Source organism: Microplitis mediator, chromosome 1 (genome assembly GCF_029852145.1).
Source record: "Microplitis mediator isolate UGA2020A chromosome 1, iyMicMedi2.1, whole genome shotgun sequence".
In the NCBI taxonomy this organism is placed as follows: Eukaryota; Metazoa; Arthropoda; class Insecta; order Hymenoptera; family Braconidae; genus Microplitis; species Microplitis mediator.
Genome location: NC_079969.1, coordinates 10,393,572 through 10,412,967, shown reverse-complemented (window position 1 = coordinate 10,412,967; position 19,396 = coordinate 10,393,572). Strand labels below are relative to the sequence as shown.

Sequence of the window (19,396 nt, the reverse complement as noted above, 5' to 3'; positions counted from 1 at the left end):
GTTTTTATTGGAATATTTTATATTTCGGTACAATATGAAATGTTATCTCGTTGTATAATTGATGTAAGTCATACGACAGTTTGTGACTCAATAAAATTTTATTTGTGAAAATTTTATTATCAGCAGCTTATAATTTTTAAAAATCATTTCACGTGAATAGATGGAAAGGAAACTCATAACTATTTCCGTTCTCGATATAAATGTCAAAATATCACAGACCTGACTTCACTATGTATAAGTAATTTTTTTTATAAATGATATTTTCCAAAACTCCCCTTCTGAGTGAAATTTATTACGAGGGAATTAAATAAATAAAAAATCATCCACTCCGCGTTCCACCAGATTCACTCCGCGTCCACTCCGAAAATTTTCTACAGTGTACCATTTTTTATAGAACATTTCCTCCAAAATTAATCTTTATTACTTTTATGGTATCACCAAGTATTGATCCAAAAATTTAAATTAAAGATTAAAAAAAAAATTTTTTTTGAATATTTTTTCCCGAAAAATTATCCAAGTTCTAAAATTAAATTTCCGCTTTTCTAATTAGTTTACAAAAAAATTCATAAAGATCTTTTTTCAAGAAAAATTAATTCTCTACAAAAAAGGTCTTCAGTGCTTTAGCCGTATATTCTTTAGATACGTGACGATCGTTAGACTCGCAAAACCGATTTATCAGCAGGAAAATAATTTAAAAAGTGGCATAAAAAATACAGAGGCTTGAAAGATAAAAGCGCTTAGAGGGAGAGTTAAAAAAAAAGTTTATGCCAGCATTTGAAGCTGACAAATTCTAAACTGCAGGAGTTTCAATCGTGAGTTTATCGTTATCCTGACTCCTCACGAGCTGAGTTTGGAATCGGGTCCAGTCGTCCCTCGGTAAGCTTCTAGATAAAAATGGGGTGGAAATGTCTGAGGAGACTCGACGAAGATAAATTACATAATATCGTCGAAGAAGCTATTGGGGATATCATTGAAGGGATAGAAGTGGAAAAAGTGTCGATTGGGTCACGTGTCCACCGCCATTGGACACCCAAATTCTTGATCACTAAAATAACTATTTTAAATCTCCCTCATGTATTTTTTCCATACATATATTTATCAGTATCATCTAATCGCATTTTACCAGTTCCAGTCTTACTTTTGGTCCGTCCCGGTCACGAATAATTTAATTTTATCCGAACCCCAGAGAGATAAATTTTTATTGCAAGACGATTTGTTTCTACCGGGCGTACTTACCAATCGAGTTACCCGTCAAAGTCGTTAATACCATCACAGTAACACCCCCTGTTCGCGTACTATTTATTCTCTCGACATTATCCGGCAAAGGATTTTTTTCTCAGGAATTTAATTAGCTTTTAAACCCGAGACATATATTTTAACTTCAACGAGCTCTATCTTTTTTCCGAGTCCAGTTACCGGTATTTTGATTCCAAAATCTTAATTTATAACATTCGGCGTATTGATTGAAAAAAAAGGCATCAAAATTAATTAATTAGTGCTCGAGTAATGGGCAAAAGTTGTAGCTTCCAAAAAAAAAAAAATCGTGCTTACGTTTTTTTTTTCGTTACTTGAACTGTAATCGTTTAATTCCATTGTTTTTTTTTTTCAACGATACATCAGAGAGTAAAAAATAATTTCTCAGCAGTAATAGCCTCCAATTACTGATTATCGATCAGAAAAAAATGACAGTTATTTTGTAAAATAAAATTCCAACGACTTGGCTATTCGTTCTTATTTTATTCCAGTGATTATTTATGAAATTTTCGACTCCAGGCGGCTATTTTCCAAACTCAGGGGTATCGGTGGAGAAAATTTTTGTCCGATTCAGTCAGTTACAGGCTTAGTTATCAACTAAATTGGTGTCAATCTAAAATTTTAGCGAAGGAAAATAGGAAATTTATATTGAAAATAAAAGTCAAAGTAATAATTTTTTTATTGAGACATTAAAGGCCGGGAACGACTTACTGATAAAGTATCGTAGTTTTTAAAAAAATTAAAAATGTCATGAGTTTAATGTCTCAACTGGGCGGTCTATCATTTAATATAATCTCGCGATCGGATTTTTTAAAGTGAAAATGAGACGCGATTGAAAGTTTTTAAATCGGCTCAAGTATTATCTTACTATATATATATGTAGATGTATATGAACATGAAGATCAAGTGTCTGACTGTTATTACTTAAACCTGGAGCGTGGTCATAAAGGGGACGTTGCTGAATCGTAATTCGCAGGTTGCCCGGTTATAAGAATCCGCCGGGACTAACTTAATAAGCAGTTTGCCCGCCTCTTGTCCAAGTCACGCTCTATCGCTTTCGCTGAACAAGAATGCGTATACTGAGAGCCTCAACACACACGTATATATATAATATAATATAATTGTAATAGTATGATATAATGTAGTACTTATGTGCTGGTATCGATATAAACAATTCTAATGTAAGGACGGAACTTTCCCGCGAGGGCACACTTGTACTTTTAGTCCCGCCTTTGGCTGAGAGGCTTTAAAATTATTTTAACTAACTTATCGGTTCGTACAGCCCCCGGTATAAGAAATCGATACATCGATAAATTCGAGGCAATTAAAACTTTAGTATGGCCATATATGGTTTGCTGTAAGTTAATAGTTTTTTTTTTACTTTTTTATGCTTGAGAATGCAGCAAATACGAAAAAAATAGGAAAAAAAATTTATTTCACTTTATTTTCAATGACAGACTGTAAAAAATAGAGAGTGAATACGGATTTTATTTCAATCCGAATTCACACCGTCACTCAGAGTTCCGGAGTTTAAAAAAAAAATCACTCCCCATGCGGAGTAAATGTACGGAGAGAAATGTACCGTAAATATTCCTATTGCGATGAAAACAGTATTGGTGATATACCTTAAACAGCCTAGTAATAATTCCTATGCGGTATAGTAATGAAAATTTGTGTTTGATGGCGCTTTGAATGTACTGTGAAAATGTCTGTACGAGCACAGTAAATATTACTGTGCTGCTCTAGAGTATGTGAACATTTAAAAAAGTATCCGTGTCTGTTGTGATAAGTTGTAAGTTTTATTTTATTGAGTAATAAATCATAATACTCGTAACCTAATATCTGTATTAATTTTAACTAAGAAATTAAAACATTAATTAAAAAAAAAGGCAAGATATTTACAATCTCGTCAGGATATATAGATTAAAAAAAAATAACTCACAGTTATTTCGAATCGCCTGTTTCACGAAATTTAATAAAAAAATTGTAGCCTTAAAAATTTGACATTTCGACTTATTATCTTGACATGAAGATTTTACCGAAATTTATTTAACGAATTTTTTTAAACAGATAACGTAAAAAAACTACAAGTAATTTTTTCAAACTATATATCCCAGCGAATTTATAAATACGTTTTTATTTTTTAAATTATTGCTCGAATTTTTTTTTTTTAATTAATAAATGAAGTTTCTAAAATAGTTATAAAAATTCATGATCATTAAAAATTTTCAAAAAGTTGGGGTCATCGTCGAAGAATTGTCTTGAGTAATTCACCGCCATAGCTACGACTTATGACTGCTTAGCAGCGCTGGCGTCACTGCAGAGAGATAGCAGCTACTCAGCACAGTAATTCTTGCCGTGCTGTTTAGGAAACTACTCTCATACAGGAAAGGTAAATCTACATAAAGCAAAATAAACTTTACTTGAAAATAATCTCTTGACAACACAGGAGCCTTTCCTATTCGTACCGCAAATCGCACCATACAATATAGTAAAATTTCAGATGCTTATTTTTTTCGTGGACTTAGTACTAGATAGCAAAGTAATATTTACTAAACTTTTTTATCGCAATAGGAGTATTTACGATAATTTCTCTTCCTATAGGGATTTTTTTATAGGCGGAGTGATTTCGGAGTGACACGAATTTTATTTCAATCCGCATTGACTCCGCAATTTCGATACTTAAATAAATTTATATTTAATAGAAACAGCTGTTAATTAGAAACATAATTATTTTGATAAATAATTGGTTGAGATATTAATAATTAAACTTAAAATATTTTGCGATAACTCCCATTCGGAGTGAATTTCACTTTGAAGGGGAGTGAATAAATAAAAAGTCATCCACTCCGGATTCACTCCGCAAATGTTTTACAGTGCATATTTTCAAGATATAAATTCATTTTATTTTTGATACACGACCATTTATGTTCGATGTATGGCCAACAATAATCACATTCCAATTAAAAAATTTTTTTACTAGTCCTCAAGACTCTCAAAATAATTACGAATTCTCAAAACTCTTATTCAATTCTCGTAACAAACTTTTATTCTCAAGTTGAAATTATATTTTTCCTCCAGTCCATTATTTTTTTTATTTTTAATTTTGTTTCAATACTTGATAACTTCTCTACAAAACGAAACATAAAAAAATGGAAGAAAAGAAATAATTAAATAAATAAATAAAACCGCAAAGAAATTTCTTATTTAATTAATTCATTTGTATTTAAATCGTTATAAATACAATGTGATTACTTAACAATTGAAAAAACTCCCAGCCTCTTCCTCTTACCCTTCCTCCTCTTTCCACCCCCTTCTCAGCCTTCATTTTCACCTGCCCCTTCCGCGGTTTTAAACTATTCAATGTATTTTTATGCCCCGATAACAATAAAAAAATCTAAATAAACCTCGAAGCATTTACTTGGCTGAAATAACAATGAGTAATCCTACTTAAATGCTCTAGAACTTCTGAACGAGAATGTCATTACGGTCTTTTTTTACTTTTTTATTTTTATTTTTTAGCAGAGCGCAATAGGAAGAAAGCGAAGAGAGGATTGCGCCTGAATTGTTGTTTCTCTTAAAACGTTAAATTAAGACGTGGAAAAGTTTTCTGAAAATCCGACAACATTGTTGTGAACCCGGTCCACCTTAACCTCAAATATCTTATTTATTTTTTTTGTTATTCTTTCATTCTATTTTTATTTATTTTATCTTTTTTCTTTTTATTTTCCACTACTGATTTCACCCTAATCTCAGATCGGGGCAGTATAGTTTACCGATATCCAGACCGCTGGTGTCTGGTCTCTGTCTCTATGGAGTAGAGGGACCGAGTTTTAAGAAAAAAAGTTAAAAGAACAAAGAACCAAGAAAAAAAAAGAAGAGTCATTTCAGGTACATGCGCTGTCCTACTGGACCTAGTATGGACGGTCAGCTTCAGCTCTGCCCAGAGTTGATACTTTGTCGAGTGGGATGCTCTCAATGGTGACATTACGTGCTCCGCAATGAGAGCTCTATAAATGCACTATATGTTGGTACTTTTTCTTTTACTACAAATCCAAATCCGTATTGCGAGCATTTCACTTGTTATTTACTTGAGGGAAAATAAAAAAAATTAAGTCGGGAATCGATTTTGTTACAAATCGAGGGCTAGATAATATGTTTTAAAATGGGGTAATATGGTCTATACTTTTTTATAATTTTTGTGAGGATATCGAATTATCATGTTTAAGAGATCAATTTTATGGTTTTTTAATATGGGGTAAAATGAGTCGCCTATAGAGTCTTCAAAATTTGATTTTAAAAAAAAGTGTTGAAAAATTCAAAAGTGCCCACCTCAATCGCTCATTATAATTATCAATATTTTATTTATTAATCATGACTTTCATTGTATTATTATTTTATAATTTGAATCTTTTTTCCTTCATTAGTAATTTTTATTGAACTTTTAAATTATTAATTTTATTTTTTTTTCAGTTTAATTTTTTATATATTATTTAAAATTTTTTTAACATATCCTGACTTTTTTTATCGATTCCACTTATTCTTTTTCAATACTACTGTCACACTACACGAAAAAAAAGAACTGTTGCTGCAGCAGGACATGACCCTATAGTCGCTACAGGACTTGCCTTCAGCAGCTACAGGACTTAGTTCTGTTACAGCTATAGGACTTGTCCTATAGCTGCAACAGAAAAGCCCTGCAGTCTTCACAAGATCAGTCCTGTTGCTGCAACAGGACTGATCGTGTAGCTGTAAAAAGGCGGATCCTGCTGCAGCTACAAGTTATTCATATTGCAGGAACAAACTCTTATACATGACCTATTCCTGTTGCAGTAACAGTTCTTTTTTTTCGTGAAGTATTGCTTCCAGTAGTTAGTGGAAAAAAAAAAATAAATAAGAAATAATAATAAAAATAAAAAGTGGCAGCTAAATTTTTCATGAATTACAAAGCTTAAGTTTTTCAATAATTACAATTAAACAAAAAGGATTTGAATTTTTTTTAAAAGGGTTCTTGTCACTAAGAATACAAAACTCATAAAACAAATATTAGGCCCATTTATTATATTTTTTGAAAGTTTTCGTGCTTCCCAAGATTTGTATACGGAGAAATTATTTTCGTTTGAAATGATATGGTGTCATACTAAAGCTGGACCGTAGTGGCCATCTGACGGAAATTTAAATAAACGCATGCAAAAACTACTACGGCTATAGTAAAATTGACAAAAATAATATCACAAATTACTGTAACCATTGTAAATTTTACTATGGTCATAGTAATTTTAGTATATGCTTATTTCAATTTCTGTCAGGTGGCCAACATGGTACGGCTTTACTATGACACCATAGCATTTCAATGCACTGAAAAAATAGTGTATTACAGACCAAGAGAGGATTTCCAATCCGAGGTGTGTAAAATACTATTTTTTCAGTGTGGAATAATAAATTGAATCAATACCGGGTCGAAATTATTCGTTAATAAACTGCCTCTGTACTAGTATACAATTTAATCTAATTTAGTGTAATCAAAAGAGCGTAAGGATAATTTAGTATTCGTGCTGGAGGTGTGCGAAAAAAAAAAAATGAATCAAATATAGTTGAGTATAACAACATTTTCCCGATGGGAATTGACCTCAAAAAGCCACTAAAATTCTTTATAATTTTTTGTAAAACTGTACCAACCACGTTGATTGACAAAGCACCAGGGATAATATTAGCAACACTGGCAAGTAAATGGTTTCCAGGTTTGGTTTGGGGCTACAAGGTAATTCGAGTATTTTGAATGATGGCTGCATTGCTTCCTGAGCTTTCATCGACAATCTACCTCTACCTCTGCCTCTATCCGCTGATATTTATTCAGCACTCCTTTTGTTATATAAATTCACTATAACCCCTCTCCTCTCTTACCTCCTGGCCTTCTTTTATCCCGATACTTGACAAGAACCATCAGCGCTCAAACATATTCGACATCGACATCGACATCGACATCGTCCATTTTGTGAGATCATTCAGGCTGGATAATAAATGAGGTTATAAAGCGGCAAAAGGGTGGCTTAGTTTGATCGCCACCGACAAGTTTCAGCTATTCGCGTTACCGTATTAATGCTCCGATAATGCTGGCGCATTGTAAAGCTCACTGGCTGTAGTGAGCGGACAGAGAATAAGCTTTCATCGATTTTATCTTCAGAAAATAACAAAAAAATATAAATGCTGCGTTCGTACGAATCGTTTTTATTTTTTTTACGTTACATTTAGTTTATTTATTTATTCATGTGCTTTTTTAGTGAATCAACACGAATAATCCCTGAATAAGGGTTCAATGTATATTTGTTAATGGATTTATTTATATATGTTGATCTAAAATTATCAATATGGATTTAGTGAGCTAATAATTCCAGATTTTGGTAATTGCATGTGGATTTAATAATTAAACTGACAGGGGATTTAATATATATATATATATATATACATATATAAGCAAAAAATTTTTACTCGCCCTGATTCGATTTGAGTAATTTGTATTATTTGTGGATAAATTGAGTAATTTATATATAACTTATACAATTTGTATAAGTAGTATTTTATTGCACTATTTTGGCTCCAGTGAAAAAAGCTAACGTTAAAAGTTAATGTTCGATGTTGATGTCACTATTATATTTGTTTGTACTTAAAACTGTTTGTAATACCATTGTAATTTGTGGTTTTGATCACAAGGAGCATATAGCTTCATGATCTAATAAATAAATAAAGTCAAAACCAAATGTGTTTTTATAACTTGAAATTTTTTTCATTTATTAAAAAAATAACTATAAACTTGTCTTGCTAGACGCTTTATTTTCAATTTTTAAAATTGCGTCAAAATCAAGTTATTTTTTAGACCCGGGAATTCACTCCGGAAGGGTGTGAATAAATAAAAAAGTAATCCACTCCTCAAGTTCTTTACAGTGTAATGCACTGTTTTAGTTACTGTTTATATTTTTATAAAACAAAACGTTAAATCGTATAATGAAATAGGGGAAGGGGGGGGGAAAGGGGGTAGGGTAGGCAAAACGGGGTACCTCCAAAATTTGATAAAAAAAAATTTTATATTTTAAATGGTTTTTAAACATTCCAAAATCACTTCTGTAAATATAATTAAGCGTTACTTTGAATTTTTTTCGGTAAACTTTTTCAAAAATCAATTGTCAGTTGAAAAATATTAATGACGTTTGTTTTATGATAAAAACTATTAAATTTTTTTTTTCTTCTTTTGTATCCAATAAACATGTAAAATATAATTTTTCTTCATGTAAATTACTTACAAAAAAATTCAACTTAATCAAATTCGTTTAAAATCCAGAAATTTTTTTTTTTACCTTTTTTAGGAGGTACCTTACTTTGCCCGCAGAAATGAAAAAATTTTTTTTTCAACGGTAACTGAAAATTTTTTCTATTTACTTTGAATATCATTAAAAAAAAAAAATATTTAGCGTATTTGAGTCCTCGAAAACTTGGTATTTCCTTAATTACCCCCTTTTGCCCCTCCCTCCCCTATATTACTCAACGTTTCACAATAATCAAATATTCTCTTTATATAAATTGATATTTTATCAATAAAATAGTAATAAAAGTATAAATATGGCAGGGAGTCTAGTATATGGTGGGGACAACTGAATCGATCGCAGCGCTCGCTGTGGGTACAATTTCGTTGAATCATACTCTCGTTGAAAATAAACACGTGAAAATTAAGTTTAAAAATTGTTCATAATAATTATTGTGTCGTTAATGATTGCCTTTACTCATCGTTTGAGGTTAAAAGATATTTTATCATTTATTGATTCAAATCCGGTTTGGATAATGATTTTCATCATTGCCTAAAAATTATATTTTAACCCTTAGTTATTCGCGCTATACGGCGATTTCCCGCACAACACTATTCAACCTAATAGAGTTTGCGTGGATATGAGTGAGACACTAGAAAAAGTGCGTGTAACGGAAGGTTAAAAAAACATTATAAGTTAGTACTTTCTTAGTAACGATTCACAAGCAAATTATCATGAATTAAAATAAAATTATTTACTTCAATTTTGTTAAAAAACTCAATTTACTTACTATTTTTTAAACTTTTATCATTGTAGTTGTCATGTATTATTTGTTTTGATTTTATCGGTTAACCTTATTCTATTCTTAAATAATAGTATTTATTATTTATTAAAATTTTTTATACTAAATTTCTTTATCGAAATATATTTAATTTAATTTTCTCTATCAAAAATACAATTGTACTTTTTTATTAATATCATTATAAATTTTTATATTTTGATTTTATAACGAATTTTTATTTTTTACACTGATTTTATATATCTTTTATAATTCTCGAGCATGATTTTCTGTAACCATCAGATGTCGTTTTCGTCGCGCTCCCTGCCAATAGCTGTTTTTCGGATCGACATGCAGTATTCATAACCATTTTGTGATTTTTACTATATATTGGTAATAAAAATACTTCAATCATTGATTCGCATTAGTAGTTTCTACTAAAATATATTAAACGTTATAATATTCTCTAAGTTGTTTTCTCATTGTAGTGATTTTACAAACAAAATAATATATAAAATGCAGTTAATAGGATTTGAACTCGCGAACTTGTGTATGCTGATTTACTGATTGTAAAATAAATTGGTTGTTTGAATATTCTGGCTAAAGTATTGATGTTACTTCACAAGTTATAAGAAAATTTTTCGTAGAGAAACAAATTCTCCATAAAATTATATCAGTTCCTCTTTACCATATTTTTGATACTTTACCCGGAAAATTAATTCCCAGATGAAAAAACCGTAAAAAAAAAAATTTTCTAATTATGCAAAGTTAAACAAGAGCGATAATTTCGGCTATTAATCCGAAAGGAATAAATCCGAAGATTATTGAGCCATAGTTTATAAAAGTAATAAAAATTACCAGTCAAACTGCCGAGTCACTAGATAAAAAAATTACTTACGTATGATCCCGAAGTATCGTTTCAATTTTATTAGTGATGACATTCCAAATAAAAACACTTCCATCAGCTGATCCCACCGCGATATACTGACCATCTGGGCTAAATGTTGCTCTGGCCCAATCACAGCCAACTTTGAATCCATCCGCGCTAAAATGAAAATTAAATTTTTTATTTTTCAAATTTTCGCGCCGTTGTATTTACAATAATTTTTACTGCGGATTAAATTTTATTACCAAATTAAAAATCAGGATTCAATATAAATAAAAAATTATAATAATAATAATCTGTTATATAAATAATGAAAATACTTGAACAAATATAAGATATAAACAGTTAAAATAAAATATCTTTCCACGCTTACCTGAATGATCCAACAATTTGTTTCATACGTAGATCAAGCAGCTTGACCGTATCGTCTCGCACGCAACTCAATAAATAATTGGCGTCTGTAAAACACAAGTTCAGTAAAAACTTAATGATAATAAAAAAAAAGAAAAAAAAACAATAGGCTGAACTAGGCGTTAAGTATTTTTAATTATGTAACTATCCTACCCAGTCTAGCCTAGCTTAGCCTAGCGTATAGTCTTGGTTGCTTACTTCGCTATATATAAAATATCTTATAAGATAAATATATAAGAAATAAACAGTATCCCGTAGTACATTATCGGAATTCAATTGGAATACCGGTGTAAGCTGGCGTGATTACTAAAGGTCAATAACCAATCCACTATTTCTACCCGGTATTACTTATGGATTTTAAAAACCGTTTCGTGATCTATCATAATTATATAATTTTTATTACATATATATATTTTAAAAATTTCAATAACATTTAATTACGGTCATTGTTGATTGATATTGCAGTAGGTAGAAGTAGAAGCCCGACAGAAGTCTGTTTATTGGAGTAAGAATTGGATTAATTAGTGTATTTAGAGGTAAATTTAGTGTCTGTGGAAGAGGAACCAGAGGAAGGAAAGAAAAAGAGAGAATTTGGCGGCTCTTCTCAATCGAAACTGTCGGACGAATTCGCAGGCGTACTCGCGGGTATTCCTTTGAATGCGATAACTCCACGAGGCGCAATTACGTCAGTCGGAAATAAAATACTTTGGGGAATGCCCCGAGTTCACATACTGAGCAGGTTAATAAAATATACGGTTTATTTAATGCCGGAAGTCGTTTAATGTTTTATTTTAAATTTAACGGTTTTATTTTATTTTATTTTTTATAGGGGGCACAATTAACAATATTGAAATTTTTTATAATAAAATTAAATACTCTTTTGAATTATCGGAAATATGTAAAAAAATGATATTGTTTTAAAATGAAAATATATATTTAATATTTATAGTAATTGAATAAATTACCTCGTGAAAGATCCAGCGAGGTGACCTTTCCCTGTAGTAAAATGTCATTGGAGCTGGACTCGGCTCTGGTATCCCAAAATCTGATTCTCTTGTCAAAGTGACCGCTGATTATGGTAGATCCAGCGCCGTCAGATGTCACGAGGTCGTTGCAACTCGAACCAGCAAATTTAGTTTCAATGCCTGTGTTGAAATGCGCCACAAGTAGCCAACAAAAATAAAGTTAGGTTATTTGTTGGAAAATCCTTTGACATTACGTGTGTATGGTTATTGAAGGTGGAAGCTGTAAGCTGGATTCTAGATGCTAGATGCTGGATGCTGGATGCTCTAAGCTGGAAGGAATAGAGACGGAAAAGGAGGCCTGGATAGTAATGAAAGCCAACGAACTTTAAACTGTTATCAGGTTACTAGCAAGAAGTAGACAGAGCCTTCGAAAACCGCAACGCCTGCGGAAATGTGTAGCTTACATATGGCTGAGAGAGACTATAAAGTGGATAAATAATGAGGTTTGAGCTTACGCCCACCGCCTGCCTGCTTCCCTGCCTGTATACTCTATACAAAGTCGTGCCATCCCGAGTCACCAATTTCGATTTTCCTTACCTATACTCTGTCCTATCCCGTTCTATCCCATAGCTAGCGATTCTGCTTTCCTTATGTCTATCTATCTCTTACTTTAAACCTCTTATTCGATCCCATATACTCCCTCAAATTCACGATACTACCAACTTACCCCACCTTCATTATATCCATACCTTTACTTACATTACGAAAACTTTGTTCCGAGTGTACAGAAATTTAGATTTATATTTATTGTGTCAGCTTTCTTACCTTAAATAATGTACGGCAATATTTTTACTTAAAATTTTTTTTTCTAGACGATTTTATACAAATTTAGGGGATCTGTACTTTGCCATATGATGTCATGAAGAGATTTTACACAAAAATAATCAGTAAAATTAAGATTATGCCATTTTTAATGTGTCCATAATGAAAAATTATTAGTTTTTGGCAGCTCTTACTAATTGGCAAAGTTTCGAAAATTCGAAATGGCGATTAGAAATTAGAAACACTCTTTGTCTGACAAAAAATATACATGGCCGATGATAAGTCGATAATTTTTTAGCCTACAGAGAATATTTTTTTTTTTAATGCTATTCTTGCTGTTCTTCTGCCCCTGAACGCTCCCCAGTGGATTTTTCTCGATGAAAAAATTATAAAACAAAAAAAGAATAATTAACCAATATAGTTGTTTGTATTTGTGTGTTTAGAAACTGTATATTTATAATATAATTTAGCTCAAGGCATATAAAAAATGAGTGAATATCAGAATAAGTTGGGAGCGTTATTTTCCCCGGCTGCGAGCGTGCTGTTGCGTTCTCCCGACTCTACTCGGTTATTTCATATTTTCCGCTATTCTTTTAAACCCCAAGGGCACCAAATCGCTTCATTCGGGCTCGCAACGTCGTTCGCGTTGTTATATAACCTCGCGAGCTATCTACGCTTGCAGAAACTCAGTTTTGCCGGACGCGTTCGCGAACACGAATATAAACGCCCGATACAAGTTGAGCTCTAACAGCTGATATCTTTCCTGCCTTCCTCCTGTCATTAGATTTTGCTCGCTCGGAAAATAAAAATCTTCATACATCTATCCATCCATTTAGTTTTTTATTACCACACCTGAAGTCATACTTACATGGATTATTTATTTTTTTAGGACGCACTTCCGGAAATTTAATACCCAATTATTTTATACGCCCTCTACACTAGATCTTATGATAAATTATTAACACAAAAATTCTTTTTCCCGCCAGTTTCACTTTATAAATTCATAAACATACATCTACGTGGGGAAAGGGCGGGCAAAATGGACCATATTTGGATAGTTTTGAATGTTTGAATGTCTCAAAAATTTTTTCAGGCATTTTTCAGTGGACCTGATTACTTGTTGAACATGAAAATCACATACGATGTGTTTTTCAGTATATTTAAATTTTATGTCAGTTGTTTATCTTTAATAATTTTTTCTACTTCGGCATCTTTATTTACTAACAGCATTTCAAATGTCTTTTTACATTTAGATTAGATATATACCATTCTCTTATATTTATTTATTTTAAATACAAATAAAAAATTATGTTACTTTTTTTTTCAAGGATGGTCCGTTTTGTCCGCCTGAAGAATACATTTTTCTCTATAGAAACTGGAAATTTTGTTTTAATTACTTCGAATAGACGTCAAAAAAAGAGATTCTCCTAATTCAAATGTACATAAAATTTCTATATTACCATAAGAATAATTCCCATGTTATATAGGAACTATTCCTATGTTGACGTACACGGAAAGAAAATTATGCAAACTGTTCCCATAATTTTGTGAAATTTTTTCCTATACCATCATAGGAATTACGACCATAAATTATGGGAGCAGATCCTATAATTATAGGAATGGTCCCTATAATATATAGGAATACTTTCTATAATATTATTCCGTTTTTACACCGGTTACCCCGCTTTTACTCCGCTTTTACGCCGGTTACCCCGATTTAACACCGGTATTTTTAATACCGGTGAATTACTCCTCCTACACCGGTGTAATTTTATTTTAACACCGGGCGAAGTTAAAATGAGTTCATTTTTAACACCGCTCTTTTTACAGTGTACTATTATGGGAATCATTCCTATCATATCGCGTGCTTAAAGGTAAAAGGGCTTATAACAATTTATGCGCCCTTTTACCTTTGCAAAGGTAAAAGGGCGCATACTTTTTTTTTTTATTGCCAATCGAGTAGTAGACACATTCTACGCTTAAAATTGAAAAAAAAAAAATTGAAAGGTAAAAGGGCGTATGTCTTTAATTATACGCCCTTTTACTTTTAAGAATTCGAAATTTTGGTGATCTAAAGGTAAAAGGGCGTATCCTGTTTTTTCGATTTAGTATAAGTTATAGGTCAGAGTAAGACAAAAAAATGCCACTCCAATCAAAATTACCACTCCACAATTTAATTTATAAGAACAAATATTTATTCAAGTGAAAAAACGAATGAAAAATGAAGAAAAAATAAATTCATCAGGGTATTGGTCCTATGCCATCGCCATCGTCAGGATCATCTGTACCTAAGATTATAAAAAAAAAGATTTTTTATTTTTTTTTTAGAACATAACTTGATAATAATAAAAAAATTTATAAACTATTATCATCGCTGAAAATTGGACTTTGATAATACCGATGAAAAAAAAAAAAAAAAAAAAAAAAAAACAGAAAATAGAAATGAAACCTTGATTGAAAAATGAAGAAATGCACCTTTGAAAAATTAAAAAATCTAAAAGTACATTTTATTAATTTGGTTAAATCAATTTTCACTGCACTCATAGAATTTAAAATTTTTTAAATGCATTTTTTTCATTCTCGAATTATACATATTTTTTACATCAATTGTTGAATTAAAAAAAATATAACAAACTTAAGATTCGATCAAAATTAAATAAAGAAATTTGGTTTTTTACTTAAATAAATATTTGTTCAGATAAATTAAGTAATGGAGTGATAATTTTTATTACCCTTGCAATTTTTTCTCTTACTCTGACCTATAATTGATAACAACCGAAAAAACAGGATACGGCCTTATGACTTTAAAAAAATTTTTTCTTAAAACCAAAAGGGCGTATAATAAAAAAATTTTTTTTTTGTTTTTTCCATAGATTTTAATGTTTCCTACATTTTTACATTGATTGGATCGAAAAAATTTTTTTTTATACGCCCTTTTGGTTCTAGTAACGCGTTATTTAACATTTGGTATAAAAAATACGATTTTTTTTTATGCGCCCTTTTACCTTTAAGTAGTACTTTTCTTAAAGGTGAAAGGGCGTATGTCTTGAGATACGCCCTTTCACCTTTAGGATACCAACTTTTTTTTTTTCACAGATTTTTACGTTTCAGACAATTTCAAACCGAATGGCAAAAAAAAATTTTTTTATACGCCCTTTTACCACAAATCCCTATTAACCCTTAGCTATAAGCCCTTTTACCTTTAAGCACGCGATATAATGGGAATAGTTCCCATAATATTATAGGAACCATTCCTATAGAATATTATGGGAATGGTTCCCATTCTATCATGAAAAGATTAATTTAAAGAAAAGTGTGGTAAACACTTTTACAATACACAGAAATATTATCAAATATAAAAAAAAAAATTCAAACATTGAAAAAAAATTTGTATTCGGCAAAAACATTAAAATTTTTAACAAAAATTTTTTTTTTTTTACAAATTTAGCGTCGAAGAAGCTTTATTTGAGTCTCTTCATAACATGAGGGAAATTTCTACACTATTTTGCAAAAAAATTTTTTATGATATTATGGGAATGGTTCCAATAATAGTATGGGATTGGTTCCCATATTGGTATAGGAACTATTTCTATACCATTATGGGAATGGTTCCCATAATGGTATAGGAATTGTACCCATACTATTATAGGAACCATATATTATGGGAACCATCCCTACAGTAGTATGGGTACAATCCCCATATCATTATGGGATTTATTCCCATAAAGCATAGCAAAACTTCCCATATATTTCTTTCTGTGTAGTAGAATTTTCCATGTGAGCATACGAAAATATACTATGTAACATAGGAAACTTTGCTATGTAGCATAGGGAAATTTACTATGCAACATAGGAAAATTTACTATGCTGACATAGGAATAATTCTTTTGTGACATAGGAACTATTCCTATGTTAATATAGTAAAGTTTCCTATGTTGTATAGTAGACTTCCCTCTGTGCACATAAGAAATTCTACTATGTTAGCATAGGAATAATTTCCATGTATATATAATTTTGTTACTAAAAAATATAATTGCCTCAACTATATGCGAAAAGAGAAAAAAATCTCATCGTTCTATAATTTTTTTTACCGAAGAATTTTTCTTATATTAACATAGTAATTGTTTCTATTTTAACATAGAGACAATTCCTATGCTGACGTAGGAATGTTTCTTATGTTGACACAGTAACTTTTACTATGTTAACATATGAACTTTTCTCATGTATTGTAGGAAAATTTTCTATGTAACATAGTATTTATTCTATATTTCCATAGGGAACTTCCCTATGTTGACATAGGAAAAATTCCCATGTCCACATAGTAATATTTACCATGTAAACATAGAAAAAATAACTGTTTACTTTTCTCCGTGTATACATATATATGTATATTTCATAATAATGTGACGGGTTGATTAAATGTGAATTCACCATCAAATTTTATCTCATTTTATTCGGCTGATGGCCGAGATAAAATTACATTGTTGTATCAACTGCGGATAAATAGAGTGAAAGGGATATAAAATGGAATATTTATTTTGTCATGGCACATATATATATATATATATATATATATATATATATATATATATATATATATATATATATTTTTATGTTTTAATTCAAAAATAAATGCACCGATGATCAGTTTGTGTTTTTATTTAATCTGACGTTCAAGCGTTGAATATATAAATGTGTGCGAATTTTGTAATAATAATAATAATAATAATAATAACGAGTGAATGAATATATTTAATGTACCAGAACCTAAATTACTGGTACGGTCTTTTCAAATATAAAATAATTAGTTATTGGTTTTTAAGTAAGGTTGCTTTGAATCGAAGTTGAGTTTATTGATTGATAAAATTATTTCATTTTTTAATTTTAAATTTATGAATAACTACTGTTGTAAAAATATATAAAAATTTTTTTTGTAGATGATTAATTATACTAAAAAGTTGTTTATTATAACAATAGACGTATTTTAATTAGTTTACCCACAATTTTAATTTAAAGTTAAAAAATTTATGGCATCGAAATTCTAAAAAATAGTCTTATATTCGCCAAAAATGACCACAGTAGCCATAAAAGTTCATAAAAAAAATCATCAGTCAGTATTAACAAAAAAAAAAGTAGGCGAGGACATTAAAAGCGTAATTTATGATTGATATATAAAGGTAATTATATTTGATAAATTAAATTTATGACGTTGAATATAATCCTTGCTCGGCTCGGCGTCGAATTACGACAAGCCATAAAATGAATTTTTCGCGCCTGGCGCCCTCATGTAGGAGATAGAGATGCCGGTAATACTCGCGGCACCGAGATTGAGCTTTTTTCATCTATTTTTTAAACCCAAACCCTTATCTCTCCCAGTCGAGCATTTCGCCCGTAGATTTAACCACTTTGGACGGAAATTAGATGGGCTAGAACTTATGAAAGCGTTGGAGAACAAGTCAAACTGCAAAAGGTAAATTCGAGGTAGCCATTGCGCCAAGCACAAGAAGCTAGCCCCATTTCTACCTAAATATATATACATCTATATCTACGTCTACATCTATATCAGCCCCAGCCAACCAGGGGAGAAACTCAAGGACTATAGCAACGCAGGCTCTCGAGAACATCGAATTCTCTCTAGCAAATTAATACAATCCAGATTCTCATTGGCCTTCTCGAATCTGGTGTATACCAGTATCTTGTGTCAATATCCAAGTAGTCTTACTATTATCCTCTTGGCTACTTTACTCTCCTCTTTTCCCTGCCCTCCAACCCTGGACTCCTGGGCTCCTTTTCCTTCCCTGTACTAGTTGGTCCCCTAGCAAAACTTAAATTCAGCTTCCTGGTTTGCTTCCTTGTTGGGTTGGTCTTGGGTAGGTTGTCCAAGTGTAAATCGATAGCTCGAGACTCGGATAACATTTCACGTTGAGATTAACCAGCAAAAGGTCCCAGACACCCTGTTGGCCGCCACTAAATCACAACTCGGGTATCCGACTAAAAAACAACAGTTCTTTTGCTCTTTGCTCTTTGCACTTAGTTTTGTTTGGTGTGTAATTGTAAAATATATTTGCAAAGTGCTTTTTGACATTTAGTTGTCCTGGGAGAGACCACCCCAGAGAGGTTTCAAATAAAAATTTAGCTGTCGATTGTATATCGTGACGTGGATGTTTGTTAGGGTGATGGTGCTGCTGATGTTGATCTGGGGACTGGGGACTGGGGACAAGGGACTAGGGACTGGGGACTGGAAACGGTGATAGGACTGGGTTGGGGAGTTCACCGGCTATCGGATCGGCACTGCATCGGAGACGGGAGATGGAATGGATCCGGCTAATAGTGTATGTAGATGTGTGTATGTGTCAATGTTCTTGTCGATGCAATTAACCTATCGCCAGGAGGCTGACACAGAGAGAAGGCGAAAGCTACTGTGCCAGACTGACAAGACAAATAGGCTACGGCATTATGTTAAAAACGTGGTTTAATTTATACTAGGAATCTTTGATTGAAAGAGTAATTTGTTCCCATGAATTTTTTAGGCTTCAAATATGCAGAAATTTTCCCAACCAAACATATTGTACATTTTTTCTATGGTCCATAATATGGGAAAAAGGGGCAGCCCGAAAAAATATCAAATCCATATTTTATTTTTTAGCATAAAAAATCGAAATTTGACTATAATAACTCGAAGCGATTGTTGTTTTAGGGTGAAAAAATAGATAAATGCTTTCAAAGAACGAACAATTGCCTGGCATATTGAAAGTCCTGTTTATCTTTTCACATAAAAGAAGACTGAAAGTCTGGCGAAGTAATTATCTAGTGCATTATCAACATCCAGACTTTTCACTTAAGGATTATGGTGGCGATAGTTTATAGACCGTTATGGACGTAGTATAGAATATACATATGAATGACTATGCAAATACTTAGTAGGTTGTTTTATTATCAGAAAACCGTCTAGCGTAGTGTAATAATAATGTGTAGTGTGTAG

General features: G+C 31.5%; 1 protein-coding gene across 2 annotated transcripts in view; it reads right to left on the bottom strand.

Moving 5' to 3' along the window:
• LOC130677536 (autophagy-related protein 16-1-like) overlaps positions 1–19,396 on the bottom strand; it is a 193,613-nt gene that overhangs the window by 16,870 nt on the left and 157,347 nt on the right. For both annotated transcript variants that reach the window (XM_057484328.1, XM_057484336.1), the window contains 3 exons: positions 11,593–11,772; positions 10,590–10,674; positions 10,229–10,375 (listed from right to left, as the gene is read on the bottom strand). In XM_057484328.1, the coding sequence (XP_057340311.1) occupies positions 10,229–10,375; positions 10,590–10,674; positions 11,593–11,772 (412 nt within the window). The remainder of the gene's footprint in view (positions 1–10,228; positions 10,376–10,589; positions 10,675–11,592; positions 11,773–19,396) is intronic.